Source organism: Cetorhinus maximus, chromosome 11 (assembly GCF_964194155.1).
Source record: "Cetorhinus maximus chromosome 11, sCetMax3.hap1.1, whole genome shotgun sequence".
In the NCBI taxonomy this organism is placed as follows: Eukaryota; Metazoa; Chordata; class Chondrichthyes; order Lamniformes; family Cetorhinidae; genus Cetorhinus; species Cetorhinus maximus.
In genome coordinates, this window is record NC_135889.1 from 5,443,037 (window position 1) to 5,460,056 (window position 17,020).

Genomic DNA, 17,020 nt, shown 5'->3' on the forward strand with positions numbered 1-17,020 from the left:
GCTGGATTCAACTGCCAGGTCCCAGATGAGTAAGGACATTGTGCTAATTCACTCACCAGTTAGACCACTTTATTGGACTTAACTACAAAAAAACATTTTGCATACTCTTGAAAGTATCTCTGGGTTGTAAATATTAAAGAGTACATTACAGACAGACATACTTTATTGATCTGCCTTAATTCATTTTTTTTTTATATCCCACATTCTTAAATAATGAAAGATGGGTGGGAAATTACCAATATAAACAAACTGGATCAGTTCCAGTTTACATTGAGGTCTATTTATGCTAGTTGCATTTACTTCTGACTGGCATTTCATAGGACTTCAGTTCTCCATTCTAAATGTTTTGCTCTTTCATATTTAGTCACCTTCCTTCGCTGTTCCTCCATGTGGCACGTTTGACCAATACTGCAGTCATCAGTAACAGGCATGGCCTAATTATGGGTGCTACTGTGACATCAGTAGCTCTTGCTGTTTCCGTTAAAGTATTGCATAAAATCCAAACTTTTTTTAAATACAAAGACTTTGGCTTTGCATTCTGTACACTCAGTCAGATTTTCAAGTTAGTTTCCAGTGCAGCAATTAGTCAAAGCATCAAATGTAGCATTAAATGGCAGTTCCTTTTCACTGAAAGTATTTGCAATTATATGCCAGTAACAAACATACAATAATATATACCTTCTAAGCGAATTATAAGGCAGCTCCATGCTAAAGTGTTCAGGTAGCATACACTAGAGAGTGAATTCAAGTGCCCTTGGACCGTGAGGTATTCAGTTACTCTGAATTCTCTTCTTAACTTGGATTTATTGAGTAAAGGTTGCTTAAGGTTGATTAGTAAAGTATGTACAATAGAAGTTGATTAATGTGCATTAATTATTTTGTCCCTGCCCTCCCTTTTTAAATTATGCTTTCAAGTCATGATCACCAGCATGCACAATGTAAATGGAGCTATTCACTGTATTGTGTAGGTGATGTAACATGTAAGAGTAGCAATCTTTTACTGTATACATTTGGCTGTTATGATTAGATGGTAACAATCCCATTATGTAAAGCTCAAAACCCAAAATGACATTCGTTGGTGAAATGAGCCCTTATTACTGGCTGTGAATCAACTCGGCTCATGTGTAAAGAATTGTGTAGAGTTGACATGCCAAAATCCACAATAAGCACACAGAATTAATGCTTGTGATTGCTCGGTCAATTTTAAAACTGGTGGTGGAAAGCTAGATAAAGCCTGTATGGATGTTCTTTCTGCAAACAAGAGCTGGCAATTGTGCATACATATGAGCTAGCTGAATTCAACAAAACAAAGGAATGCTAAGCAGGAAAACAAGTGTCCTCATTGCTTCACCAATTACCTGCCTTGGTATATGTAGTTACATTGTGCAATATCTGTTATACTAGTTAAAAACAAAGCTATTCCCAAGCACTGTAATTCAGCAAGAAATAAAAACAAAGTGCTGGAAAACTCAGCAGGTCCGACAGCATCTGTGGAGAGAGAAACAAGAGTTAATGTTTCGAGTCCAATATGGCTCCTTTTCTCCAGCATCTGCAGTATTTTGCTTTTATTATTCAACAAAACTCTGTTATTAGTTCTGCCACGTTACAGGCATGGTCAAACAGCCATATTAGCGCGTATTCTGGTTTTGGGTTTATACAACTCTTGTCTTTACTTTAACTAGTAGTAGTTAAAATGATTGCAAGCTGCAGCATTTCACCCTGTGTCAGTTCGTTACTTTATGCTATATTTGTTCTAACCCGGAACAAGGAAGCCTAGAGTTGTTGCATGATCCATCTGGCCGGTCCTAAAGTGTATTTTTAAAGCATGACGTACTCTTGCACCTTGACTTACTTTTCCATTAAACAAAATGTACAGCTCTCTCATGAATTTAGTAATGCTAGCCACCTTTTCTATCTTCTAGTCATTCTGTTCCACACATTCATTTTCTGTTTGAAGTAATTAGCTCTAAATTGTCTGTTGTTATGACGTGGCAGATGATTGTGCCAATGGGTACAAATCCATGAGGGAAACTTGATCACGTGGTTACAACTGTTTTGCAATTGTATTTTATTTTAAGATGCGTGCCCAGATGCAGAAGTAATAAGACTACCACAACTTCAGAGGCTTTTAGAAAACTATATTAAACATTTATTAACAAAAGAAAATATTTCAAGCACATATTTAGGTCTACAAGTTACTACTATAATAACTCCTAAAACCCCTAATTAATCTGACTCCCAGTTACGCCTCCGTTAAGGCAACAGTAAAAGCAAATAGATTTAAACAGACCCAAGCAAAGCACACGATACCCTGGACAGTGAGTTTCAAAGTGAGTTTTCTCAGCTTTTGGTTCCTGTAGATTGCAACTTGATGCACAGATGCTAGAGGCTTTTCACACTTGTGTTAGACCTTAGAATTCCTTCTCCTCTGATACATAGCCTTATTTCCTTTACATTTCTCCCTTTTTAATGCAAATTCCATTGTTCCCATATGTTTTTGCAACTTTACTTTTCTCATAATACAAATCTTTTCATAGTACTAATTTTATCAGTAACCTTTGGGAAAATAAACACACTGTTTGACTTGGCTTCTTCTGGCTAGATGTAACACTGCAGCAGTTCAAGAAGGCAGCTCACCACCACTTTCTCAAGGGCAGCTAGGGCTGGGCAATAAATGCTGGCCCAGCCAGCGAAGCCCACATCCCTTGAATGAATTTAAAAAAACCTTACCATCTCTTTGAAATTCAAACTAACCTAATCTATCTAAAAATGCAAATTTTCCTCACACCTCACATTCTAAAAATTCAGCCATGATTACGTATTTAGTATTTCAAACCTAGCTTCTTGTTGATAACTCAAAGTCTCCAGATCAGCTGTCTTCAATTCATTCTCTCTCTCTCTCTCTCTCTCTCTCTCTCTCACACACACACACACACACACACACACACACACACTTACACACACACATTAATGCAAAACCCACTATTACCCACTTTTACAATAAATCACAGTAATATTATGAAAATTATTATATTTTCATGACATTGTACACCTTTTTGTTACATCGGTTTTATATGCACTTGACTATCTGTTGTTCATCACCTGTTCATTTATAGAAGAAAAATAACTAGAGCATTTGAGATTTGAAAAAATGTTGGCTTCATTTTCAGTTGGAAGTTATAGTGCTCATTCATCCTGTGGTTCCTCCTGACAAAAATAGGGTAGCAACCATTGCAATGTTCTTATTATTTTCCTGAGGGTTTTAAATCCTGGAAAATACAAGGAATGCTGGCCTGCAACTTCAAAAAAAAAAGACAAACATATCCTACAGGGGAGGAATGTGTGTTGTAGCATCCGATTTATTATAAAGAGAAATTCACCAAGCACAATGTCCTATGTAGTTGAAAATGCAATGCTCCATTAAGGTTTATTTAAAAAACTTATTTTTATTAATATAAATCTTTATTGAATTGAAATTTTTAAAAAATTAATTCCCTTTACATAAATAATTGAGCTGCGTGACTCACTCTTTAGCTCTGGTGCTAAAAAAGGTGCTAAGAGTACTAAACTTTAATGTATGCCCAAGAAAGTACAGGTTTCTAGAAGGGCAAATTCTAAGCATACCATACAGCAAGTTCTTTTTTATACAATCTGAGTTTAATGCAACCCACCTAGAGTCATAGTCATAAAGTCATTTACGGCACAGAAAGAGGCCATTCAGTCAATGTCACCTCTCCATTGGAGCAGTCCAGTCAGCTCCACTCCCCACTGTATCCCTGTTGCCCCAGCAGGTCTTTTACCTTAAAGCGTCCATTTAATTTCCTTTTGAAATCATTAATCGTCTCTGCTTCAACCACCCTCTTGGGCCGTTACTTCCTGGTCATTACCATTCACTGCTTAAAAAAAAAAGTTCTTCCTCACATCCCCTGAATCTCTTGTCCCCTAGTCCTTGTACCATCAGCTAATGGGAATAGCTTTAGAGACAGTTTAAAATAAATGATACTATTCTAAAGGGTGTGCAGGAACAGAGAGACCTGGATGTATATGTACATAAGTCATTAAAGGTGCAGGGCAGGTAGAAAGAGCTGTTTCTAAAGCATACAGTATCCTAAACTTCATTAATAGGGGCATAGAGTACAAGAGCAAGGAGGTTATGATGAACTTATATAAGACACTGGTTAGACCTCAGCTGGAGTATTGTGTACAGTTCTGGGCGCCACACTATAGGAAGGATGTGAACGCATTGTATAGAGTACAGAGGTTTATGAGAATGGTTTCAGGAATGAGACACTTCAGTTATGAGGAAAGATTGGAGAAGTTGGGACTGTTTCCCTTGGAGAGAGGAAGGCTAAGTGGAGACTTGATACAAGTTTTCAAAATCATGAGGGGCCTGGACAGTGTAGATGGGGAGAAACTGTTCCTGCTTATAAGCGGATCAAGAACCAGAGAGCACAGCGTTAAAAGAAGCAAATGTTTTGCAAAAGAAGCAAATGTGAGGTGAGAAAAACTTTTTCACACTGCGAGTAGTTAGGGTTTGGAATGCACTGCCTGGAAGTGTGATGGAGGCAAGTTCAATTGAGGCATTCAAGAGGGCACTGGATGATTATTTAAATAGAAACAATGTGCAGTGTTATGGGAAAAAGGCAGGAGATTGGCACTGAGTTAAAATGCTCAGAGAGCCAGTGCACACGCGATGGGATGAATGGCCTCCTCCTACACTAACAATTCTGTGGTTTTTCTTTGTCTACTTATTCAAACCTGTACACCTCTACTAAATCTCCTCTCAAGATCCTTTGCATAGAGGAGAACAACCCCAGCTTCTCCAACCTAACCTGGTAGCTAAATACCCCATCCCTGGAACCATTCTGGTAAATCTCTTCCGCTCCCTCTCAAGGACTATCAAAATCCTTCCTAAATTATGGTGACCAGAACTGGGGGCAATACTCATTGTGGACTAACCAGAGTTTTATAAAGGTTCAGCATAATTTCCCTGCTTCTGTATTCAGTGCCTCTATTTATAAAGCCTAAGCTCCCATATGCTTTGCTAACCACTCTCTCAGTATGTCCTGCCACCTTCAAAGGCCTATGCACATGCACCTTCAGGTCTCCCTGTTCCTGTGCACACTCAAGAATTGTGCCATTAAGTCTATATTGCTTTTCCTTATGCTAAAATGCATCACCTCTCATTTCTCTGTATGAAATTCTATCTGCCACTTGTCTGCCCATTCTGCTAGCCTATCTATATCCCGTTACAATCAATTGGTATCATCCTCAGCGTTTACTACACCTCCAAATTTGGTATCAATGGAAAATTTTACTTTGTATTCCTAGCACTGACCCGTGGGGAAGGGTCTGTCCACTAACGACTGTCTACCATCCTCTGCGCTGAAAAACATCCATTTACCACGACTTGCTGTTTCCAGTCTTTGAGTCAATTTTTTTATCCAAGTTGACACTGATCTTCTTATTCCAGCCTTCTATGTAGTACTTTTTCAAATGCTTTCTTGAAATTCATATAAACGACATGTACAACATTCCCCTCATCAAGCTTCTCTGTTACTCCATCAAAAAATTCAATTAGGTTAGCCAAGTACGATCTGCCTTTTATATATCCATGCTGGCTTTCCTTAATTAACTCGATCCTCTCCAAGTGCCAGTTTGTTTTCTCTGCATATTGTTTCTCAAACCCTACCCACCATTAATGTTAAACTAACTGGCCTTTAGGTTTTAGGTCTGCCCTTACACCCTTTCTTTAACAAGGGTGTCGCATCTGGCATGCTGCAATCCTCTGGTATCTCTTTTGTTAACAGCTTGACAAGTTTTCATACTCAAGCCAATTATCTTATCGAATTAACATTCAATTAATAACTAAATTCCATCATAGTAATTTGCTTATGTAATTGAGCATGTTGGATACTTATTATGACTCCTGTCATTTCAAAAGGTGGAAAGTATTTACATTAGACCATTTTGTACAATCCCAAGTATTTTTCCACATCATTTGTAAATAAAAATGATTTTAGAGAAGTAAAAAAAAAGATACAATATTGATAGGTGTAATAATTCCATAAGAGAACTAGAAACCTCCAACAAAGGATGAACCTAACCCTTTCAGAATTCTGCGTTCAGTTATCCTTACAGTTTCTTTGGTTGAATAAGTTAAAATTTTTCTTATTCCTTGGTACATAGTATGCATTTTTGAGATATGGAGTGTTCACAATCAGCTTACCTTGGTTATCAATAGGGCAGTGGCACATGGCAGATGTATTTCATGGGACAGTCTGCATTCCTACCATTAACTTGACCTGCAAAATGTGAAACTACAGAGTAGACTGCTGTATGCATTAATATTTTAATTGTGTATTGCTGAAAAAAGAGACATGTCTAAGCTTTTAGCCTTGCACTCATCAGGACACTCGTAAGAATACCAATATAAGGGGCAAACAACAATTTATACTGTATGTGAAGAGAGTGCTGATTGGTTGGTAAGGGGCATCGCCATGGAGAATTCACCAGTCACTTTGCTGACTCATTCCTCAGGGAAATGCTTTGACCAATGAGGATCAAGCTGCCTAGTTTAAATTTCAAACAATGCTTGGCAGTTGACTGTCAGTCACCATCAGTGGTGCATTCTCCACGACACCCTCCACACCCCGCCCCTGACAAAAGTGACAGAATTAAAAGCAGCTGGACAGTTGATTACACCTAAGCCCTGGATTGTTGAAATCACTTTATGGTCTAAATAGAGACTGTTTCTGCAGCATAGAGAGAGCTGCAGCAGGCATTGCACATCGACTTCCTGAATTTGTTTTGTAGCATGAATACACTTTTTGGAACCAGTCTAGAGGAGTAGGAGTCTTGGCACCCCGGGAAATATGATTTGTTTACATACGAACTTACAAATTAGAGGTATGCCATTCGGCCCCTTGAGACTGCTCCACCATTCAATAAGATCATGGCTGACCTGTTTGTGTTTCAAATTCCACATTCTAATCTATCCCCAATAGCCCCCCTTTTGAGACAGAGAGTTCCAAAGTGTCTCAACTCCAAGAGAAGAAATTTCCCCATAAAAGGGCGACGCCTAATTTTAAAACAGTGCCCCCTAGTTCTGGACTCGCCCAGAAGAGGAAACATCCTTCCCACATCCGCCTTGTCAAGACCGTTCAGGATCTTATATACTTCAATCGTCACCCCTCGCTCTTCTAAACTCCAGTGGAAACAAGCCCAGTCTGTCCAACCTTTCCTCAAGACGACCAGCTCATTCCAGGTATCAATCCAGTAAACCTCCTCTGAACTGCCTACAATGCATTTACATCCTTAAATAAGGAGACCAAAACTGTACACGGTATTCAAGGTGTGGTCTTACCAATGTCCAGTATAACTGAAGTATAACACCCTCACTTTTATGTTCAATTCCTCTCGTAATAAAGGATAACATTCCGTTAGCTGCCTTAATTACTTGCTGTACCTGCATACTAACTTCTTGTGACTCATGCACTAGAACACCTAGATCCCTGTGCACCTCGGAATTCTGCAGTTGTTCTCCGTTTAAGTAATACTCACTTTATATTCTTCCTGCCAAAGTGAACAACTTCACATTTTCCCAAAATATACTCCATCTGCCAGATTTTTGCCCACTCGCTCAACCTATCTATATCTGTCTGCAGCCTCCTTATGTCCTCTTCACCAACTACTTTCCTACCCATCTTTGTGTCATCTGCAAATTTAGCTACCATGCCTTCACTCCCCTCATCTTAGTCATTGATATTTTAGTACAAAGTTGAGGCCCCAGCACAGACTCCTGCAAGACTCCACTCATTACATCCTGCCAATCAGAAAAAGACCCATTTATGTATACTCTGTTTTCTGCCAGCCAGCCAATTTTCTATCCATGCTAATATGTTACCCCTACACCATGAGCTTTTATTTTCTGCAATATCCTTTGATGTAGCACCTTAGCAAATAACTTCTGAAAGTATAGTACATCTACAAGCTCCCCTTTATCCACAGCACATGTTATTCCTTCAAAGAACTTTAATAAATTGGTTAAACATCATTTCCCTTTCAGAAAACCATGGCTGACTCTTCCCGATTACCTTGAGTTTTTCTAAGTGCGTAGCTATAACTCCTTAATGACAATGTCGACAGACGACAAGCTAACTGGCCTATAGTTTCCCATTTTCTGCCTCCTGACCTTCTTGAATAGAGGGGTTATACTTGCTACTTTCCAGTCTGATGGAACCTTTCCAAATTAAGCAAACTTTGAAAAATTAACACCAACTCATCTACTACCTCATTAGCCACCTCTTTTAAGACCCTAGGAAGAAGTCCATCAGGACCTGGAGACTTGTCAACCTGCAGCTTCTTCAGTTTGCTCAGCACTGCTCCCCCAGTGATTGTAATTTCACCAAGTTCCTCCCCACCCTTCCACCTCCTTATTTATAGCTATTACTGGAATGTTTTTTGTATCCTCTATAGTGAGGACTGAAGCAGAGTATGTGTTCATTTCATCCGCCATTTCCTTATTATCTGCTATTAACTCCCCATTGTCACACTCTAGAGGACCAACTCTCATTTTACTTTTTTCCTGTTTAAATACCTGTAGAAACTCTTGCTATCTATTTTTACATTTCTAGCTAGCTTCCTCTCATACTCTGATTTCTTTCTCCAGATTAACCTTTTAGTCATTCTTTGCCGTTCTTTATATTCTGACCAATCATCTGACCTGCCACTCATCATTGTGCAATTATATGCTTTTTCCTTAAATTTGATGCTTTCCTTAACTACTTTAGTTAACCATGGATGGTGGGTCCCCTCCTTAGAATTTTTCTTTATAGTAGGAATATATATATTCTGAGTATTCTGAAATATCCCCTTAAATGTCTGCCACTGCTTCACTATTGATCTCTCCTTTAGCTTAGTATCCCAGTTCACTTCAGCTAGCTCAGCTTTCATGCCCACATAGTTGCCCTTATTTAAGTTTAAAATAAGCTCTGATTTTATTAGTGTCAGTTAAATGGAGAAAATCATGGTGATCCAGTGGCTATCAGGATCAGGGTTTGGGCTGGATTATCATTGCTGAGGTGGCCAATACTATTCCTGGCCTATATACTTCTTAATGTTACTGGCAAGCGTTTGTCATATTAAGACATGTAGTCTACTCTAAATATTAATTTATTAAGGGAATGAAACTCTGCAGTTGAAAATAATCTGACATTTTTGGAATTATGTTTATTGGCCTTGAATTGTTCATTTAAAAAATCCCAAGTCCAATCCTTTAATTATGCTGCTAAAGCTACTTGCTTTAAGCTTAGGGAAACTTGAATGAATGGCTAGTTTAGAACTGGCATTGCTGTGTAAAATCAGCATTATACTTTTGTGTTAATGTTACAATATAGTCACAGTGCCACATTTTCCTTTAATATGTAGGTTATGATTCAAATTACATGATGAGAGCTGTTCAAATTGTGTTTAGTGCTCATTTTTAGTGAAGTACAGTATTTCAAACAGGTAGTACCAATTAGATTCACAGATGAAAATGAATAAAAGCACCCCAGTTGTGAGTAGATAAATTAAAGGCTTTTTGTATAGGTCACCACTATTTAAGAACAACAAAGCTGCCACCATTGAGAGTACTGTAATTCAAAGGAAGCTGAAACTGCATGAGTGGGCTGACACCAAGAAGCCTGTAATTTGTGTAGCTGCTTTGTTGAGCTTAGCATTAAATGTTCTGTCTCTTGAGTTGAAGAGGTGATCTTTGTCATCTGCCCACACACATTTCCTGTTGAACAGCAGACCAATCACTCCTGTTCTGTCTGCGCATTCATTGTCCAGCGCCCACGCACAATCAAGCAGAATATCCTTACAACTTGTCATTAAAACTGAATGCAAACTGACCCAAAGGGCCTTGTACTCAACTAGTAATTCGCTGTGGGGAGCAAGAGTTTTCCTGGGCAAGCAATTGAGGGAACGTGCACACAATTTCATCTTCAAGCCAAGGGATGGCAACTGTTCCTATGTTGTTCAGGTTATGATGTGAAGGATTAATAATTACACAGATGGCATTTTTAATCTCACTGTGTTCTGTAGAAATGATTAGCCTGGAGTCAGAACTGGGTTTATTGGATACGAAAGCAAAATACAAAGATGCTGAAAATCTGAAATAAAGTTAAAACTCTGGAAATGCTCAGCAGGTCTAACAGCGTCTGTGGAGAGAGAAACAGTTAACATTTCACGTTAACGTTACAATTTAAACATCTCCAAATTTCATTGCTTATGCACAAAACCGTAGATTTGCAATCATTCCTAGTATGTTTGTCTGAAAATTCAGAATGGCAGATTGTTTTGAATTATAAGTTTAATTTTTAAATAGAGAAGTAATTGAGACACAAGTTTCTTTAGAGGTTTCCAAAGGCAACTTATTTGCTTTTAAGCTAATTTCTCCCCTTTTTGAATTTGCATAAATTTCTTTGGTGATAAACTTTTGTAGTAGTATCATTTGAAAGTAGATGATTCCTTTTGATTTGAAGCTCAGGTTGTGCTGCTATTTAAATAGAACGATTCATTCATAATTTCCTAACATTGGCCATGGCTTAGCTTCTCACAGCTATCTTTTCATGAATGAATTGGTGTTGCATTTCAGTACACCCTTTAATAGATGCAGGATACCACATGGGCACAGAAATTTGATGATACAATGAATCTAGGCATGTCAGACTTGAGCAACAAAGTTGGATGGTACAGAAATAGGTATTCTCTTTATAATTTAAAGTTTGGAGTAATGTCACTACTACTTTCACAAATGCCACTCTGCCCCATTTCCTGGTGAAGGTAGAGCAGGGCCCTGCACAGTTTAACAATGAAGCGCTGAGGTTCTTTTGGACCCAGCATGGTATGGTTTGGCAGTGCTGGCATTACACCTAGCACAGTACCCTGTTCCCTGTAAACATGCAATTCTCTTGATGTTTGCAATATACACTCTGTCAAGCATACAGCCCTAGGGCAAAGCATTTCAAATTGAATATTCCAGAAAGTGCAATAGAATTCAACGTTTCTCCAGACAGCATGTTCCACTCTGAGATGCCTCAATTCAATTTCAATGCTCTTGATATTCACAATATATATTTCATGTCAGGCATACAGCCCAAGGGGTTCTACACAGTTTCCAGCCCTTTTGTGTACTATGGCTGGAAGGCCTTAGACAGTGGCTTTTCCCTATAATGCCTCAGTAACGGCTGCCCCAAGTTTTAGTGCGTCCCTCAGCACATAGTCCTGGATCTTGGAATGTGCCAGTCTGCAACACTCGGTTGAGGGTAACTCTTCGCACTGAAAGACCAGCTAGTTATTGTATTGAGGCACCTCAGAATGGAACATGCTGTATGGAGAAAAATTGGATTTTTTTGCACTTTCTGTAATATTCAATTTGAAATGTTTTGCAATGTACTTTTACAAATTTTATGAATGAAGTATATCTTTGGAAAAAAGATTGTCGGCAAGTAAAGCAGCAGGGAACAAAAAAAAATTATACCTCCTGTTTTAAGTAAACAATAGCAGTGGCATTTGAAATACCTAAAGAATCATGGTGGACGCACAATCATGGATTTAAATTGTAGTTTAGAACGAGATTCAAAATAAGATATGTTCCTTCTCATTTCCATTTTGCTGCCCATTTTTCAAAGGAAACAAAGGGCGGAATCTTGTTGAGGTGTCGGGTCCTCACCTGCCAGCTGGAGAGCTGATGAGACACCCGTGCTACCTCTTTTCTCGGGAAGGCCCTCCAAACCACACGCCAATCAGGCAATGGCGAGACCAGCAGTGGGCAGTCCCCTGGAACCAAGACCCCCGGAGCGGAAAGCTCACCCCTACCGAGAGTTGCAGGCTAAATCAGAAGCCAGCAGCTCTTGTGCCCAGCAGCGCCACTGGGGTAGTGATGGCTGCTGCCGGAAGGACGGGCACTGGACTTCCAGGATTACGGAGCAACCTAGGCCACAGGTAAGTAATGTGGGTGCAGGTTTCGTGAGTTGGGGGTCATGAGGAGAGGGAGGTTGGCAACAGAGGCAGGGGTGGCTCTCAGCAGGTTCCCCCCTTCCTGATGCCCAGTCCCTCGATCAAGCACTAAATGCCTTTGATCACGAGACTCCTGTAGTTGACAAGCTGGATGCACAAATTTAGCTTTTATATTAGCTTTGCTTTTATATTAGCACAAATTTACCTGCTGCGCACATCGCATGGCGACAGACCTGCTTGCAGCTGAGTTAATACCAGTGGCAGCAAGATGAGGATCTTAAGTAGTCATCATTTGGCCACTTTAGGGCCTCAATTGGCGGCAGGACAGGAAGGTCTACCATGGGCCCTCCTGTTCAGAATTTTATTCTGGCGGCGGTGGGATTCAGGTATGCCACCATCCAGCCTAAATAAATGCCCTTCTCGCCTCCAGGCTTCCCACCAGCGCGAGCACAAAATTCCACCCCAAATGTCATTTAGTTAAAAACAACCTGTTGAAAATTTTTAATATTTCATTTCTGGGGGTGGGGGTAAGCACAATTTTAGAAGAAAATCTAGATTATATAAATCAGGTAGGATGTGTCATACCAAAAATGCAAACTTAATTTGATGACACTATTGTGAAATGTCAAGTGATTGCTGATCATCTTGAAAGCAAGTTAAATTTGCCTCCTTCAGTGGAAAGTATAAGTAGTTATGGAACCAACTGCCTCCATTTGCAGGCGAACAAACACATTTTTTTCTATTTCGGCATATGACAAAGGAAAATATAACTCTTTATTTTATTTATACATCCAAATGACATGCTCATAACTAGATGAGATGGACCGAGTAAACAAATTTATGATACTTCATTTGTTAATGGAGTGAGAAGTTGGTTTAAGCAGGTGGTATAAGTAGAGCAGTGACTTTTTGCAGCAAGTGATTTTATTTTACTGTTCAGAACCTTTCATTTTCACAATCTCTACATCAACCTTTCTTAGTACATCATTCTGTTATGCATAACTGAATGTATAAATTTGGTGAGATCAGGCACTGTTCTCAACCCCTTGCCCTAATCATAAGGGTAGCATGTTAGTGCACCAGTGGCAATGAAGGGGTGAGCTGATATTCCACAATTTGTGAACTCAATGTCACTTCTTGTCCTTCCAAGGATCGATCCTTGGCCCCATCCTATTACTCATCTACATGCTGCCCTGGGTGACATCATCTGAAGCCATTGTTTTAGGTCCTGCTCCAAACTCTGTCCCCTGGCTACCAACCCCAACCTTCTCCCTGGCAATAGTCTGAGATTAAACCAACCTGGAGAAAGAACATGATGATTTGAGATGGAGGATCAAATCATAGTGGATGAAAGTCCCAAGCAAATCTTAAAATCCTACAACTGTACCTCTAATTATAGAGTTCAGCTGTAGTATACTTCAGAAAATTTCATTCTTTCATGATCCACATTTACTAGACAGCTCATTTGCAAGTTCAAAATTAAGTATGGAGGAAACAAATTTAATAATTCGTTTTATCGTAGCCCCAAATTCTATTCCAAAGATATTTATTTAAAGAGGATTAAAAATTAAAACTGAAATGAATTAGGACTTCTTGGGAGAATTAGCATTAACATTAAAAAATTACTCATCCTCAACAATCTAATATTAGTAACTGACTGACTGAATTTCCTAATCTTTATGAACAAATATAACACTAATTCACTTCTAAACTTGCCAGTAGGCTGTGCAAAATATGGGTGATCCTTATACATAACATTTCAAATGTTAATCATAAATAGTCACAAGAAAGAAGAATGTAACCCGAGGCTTATTGGAAGTGTCCTAATGTGCTTTTAAGCATGAAATATGCTTCAAGTAGAGACATAAAACCCAGAGCTCTTTCATTGTGAAGACCTTTTGGAGATTTCTTGAAGACATGTTTTGGTTATTTTTTTAAAACTGAGGACCTTAAAAAAAAGCTCAAGCTCTAAGGATATAAATTCCATCTGTGATATAACACAAAACCATGCAGCAAGGTATGGCCATGCACTGGATTTTATGATAAATCTTCACAACCTTGTTGAAAGATATGAAATGCTATGGTTAGGTTTGTATTTCAAAAGTGGTACATTTGTTGGTCCTAATGGCCCTTTTGTGTTCTTAAAAATTCCAATGCTCATTTCTTTTATTTCTACGTGTAAGAACTCTAGGATAATTTGTAACATTCATTTTATTTGCCAGTTACACACACGACTTTGCGTAGTGTGTGATCAAGAGCAATTCCTGGCTGCTGAAAGGAAAGGATAGTTTTGTGTCATTGAATACATTTGTTATCAATGGGCTACTTGCCTTAGCAGAGACAAAACAGTAAGGAAAATATTGCAGATGCTGGAAATCTGAAATAGACACAGAAAATACTGGGTCACAACCTGAAAACTAACTCCATTTCTCTCTCCACAGATGCTGCCAGACCTGCTGAGTATTTCTAGCATTTTCTGTTTTTATAACATCTTTGCATAAATGTTTGGTTACCTGTAACCCATCACAATAACCTGCTGAAACAGACTACTTATTAAAATAATATAAAAACAAAAAACTACTGCAGATGCTGGAAATCCAAAACAAAAACAGAATTACCTGGAAAAACTCAGCAGGTCTGGCAGCATCGGTGGAGAAGAAAAGAGTCGATGTTTCGAGTCCTCACGACCCTTCAACAGAACTGTTCAACAGTTCTGTTGAAGGGTCGTGAGGACTCGAAACGTCGACTCTTTTCTTCTCCACCGATGCTGCCAGACCTGCTGAGTTTTTCCAGGTAATTCTGTTTTTGTTACTTATTAAAATAGCTGTTGCAGCCCTCTTAATGGCTTGCTAAGTTTATCCAATAGTACTGAGATATTTCGACCAAAAAAGATGCTAAGATATGCTGCGCTCAGCAGTAAACTAAGCCCTGAGAACCCTGGTTTAGGGAGGATACAAACTTGCCACGGCTCACACTCATGATTGTTACCCAGTAGCCAAACAGAAAGCGAGCATGTACAGATCTCGGATGAGAATAGGATTAGGTTCAGTTGCAAATGTGTCTGACTCGACTGCCAACACTCGCACGTGTTTTATCAGATGGCTGGCTGTTTGTACAAGATGGGGCAGCGGATTGATTGAATTATGACCTAGCGAAGAATCAACACCGTGGGAAGAGAAGAGAAAGAATTGAGAAAGAAACACTTCCTTTGTAGATGATGTATCCTGATAAAAAATTGAACGGGCTCTACAGAATTGTGCTTTATACTGGCTTAGAGTTGTTTGCATGGAGCAAATTGCTCCACATTGAATTGAACTTTGAGCAAAAGGTTCCAGGATTATTGTTACAAAATCTAATTTCTGGTGTTTGATCCAACAGCATCTGAGCCAAACTTAAAGGTACGCTCCAGACTAAAACAGAAAGTGGCAGAGAGAAGAAGCAGCCCTTTACTTCGGAGAAAAGACGGCAGCGCCATAACCACACTTAAAAAGAGACCCATGGATGTTCCAGGTATGTCAATAGCAGATGTCAGTAAAGGGCATTCTTTAGTGTTCTACGTTAACGCATTGATGCCAATTTCTGATAGATATTTTCTGCTGTGATGATATAGCTATTATGATTCTGTTTGAGAACTGTTTAAAGAACTTGTATAAAATGAGCATCTACATTGTTAACAATGAAAGATGTTTTTGAGCCTCTTGTCACAGTTACCCTGTATTAGATGATGACATTAACGAGCACATTTCAGACGGCTATGGTATTATTGTTGAGGTTCAATCCTGACACATCGTCCTGAATACTTCAGAATTTGTAAGACCTGTTCAAATGCAATGGATCCTTCAGCTTATCTGATTCTACCCTTTCAATCCGAATGTCTTCACATTACCCATTGCTTTCTGTTTCTTGAATTAGCTCAGTGCCCTGGCCTCTGGACTGTCATTCCTAACAAGTCGTCCTGACTGTTAATCACTCTCTGTATAAAGAAATACATCCAGGCATCTCCTACAAATTTGCTCTTTGTCATTTTGAATCTGTGTTCTGGCATATCTGAATGCATTGTTTCAGGTTCACTTTTTCTATCTTATTAAGTAGTTTGTATGTTTCCCCTTGAGATGTTTGTTTTTGAAGCTGAGCTTTAGCTCTGTTTTTGAGCTCTAGCTTATTGTAGTTCCCTGTAGTTCTTCCTTCCTCTGCACTGTCTCAAAGCCCTGGAGGGATACTTGTGTTGCAGAGATCTGAATGATGTGTAGTACTCCAGGTGGGTCTGACCAGACACTGTACAGTAAACATGGCCACTACAGATTTGAACTCAAATTCTTTTTCTTGCAGAATTGATGAGGAATAAGGTTTTAAGTGCTCCATTTATTTGCCTACACCTCTTGATAGTGGACATTAATGCCACAATTCTGTTGGCAAATAATTTAAAACTTAAGGTACATGCTATCGAAAGGCAATTAAGATCGTTATCCCTCTGAGTGTGGAGGGTGAGCAAGTTTAGCATTTTGGCTTAATTTTACCTAAGATATGCATGACTAAAGCTATTTGAAGATTGATGGACCATGGTTAAGTGTTGAGCCTGATTTTGGCTGTTGTCTCAATCAAAAGGATTTATAAAGGGAAAAGCTGCTCTGCTGTGGAGAAAGGGAAGTGGAACTAATTGAATAACTCATTCAAAGAGCTGACACAGGCACAGTGGGCTGAATGGCCTCCAATGCTATATGATTAAAAGAAAGAACTCGCATTTAAATAGCACCTTTCATGACCTCAGGCTGTCCCAAAACACTTCACAGCCAATGAAGTAGTTTTGAAATGTGGGCACTGTTGTAACATAGAAAATACGGCAGCCAATTTGTGTTCAGGAAGCTCCCAAAAACAGCAATGTCATAATGACCAAATAACCTGCTTTTAGTGATGATTGGAGGATTGCCCAGGACAACCAGGAGAACTCCTGTTCTTCAAAACAGTGCCATGGGATCTTTTACATGCCCTGAGAGGGCAGTTTAAAGTCTCACCT

At 39.1% G+C, this 17,020-nt stretch overlaps 1 protein-coding gene across 1 annotated transcript in view; it reads left to right on the forward strand.

The window, feature by feature from the left end:
- hdac4 (histone deacetylase 4) overlaps nt 1–17,020 on the forward strand; it is a 458,769-nt gene that overhangs the window by 305,550 nt on the left and 136,199 nt on the right. The window contains exon 8 of the mRNA XM_078551420.1: nt 15,385–15,516. Coding sequence (XP_078407546.1) covers nt 15,385–15,516 — 132 coding nt within the window. The remainder of the gene's footprint in view (nt 1–15,384; nt 15,517–17,020) is intronic.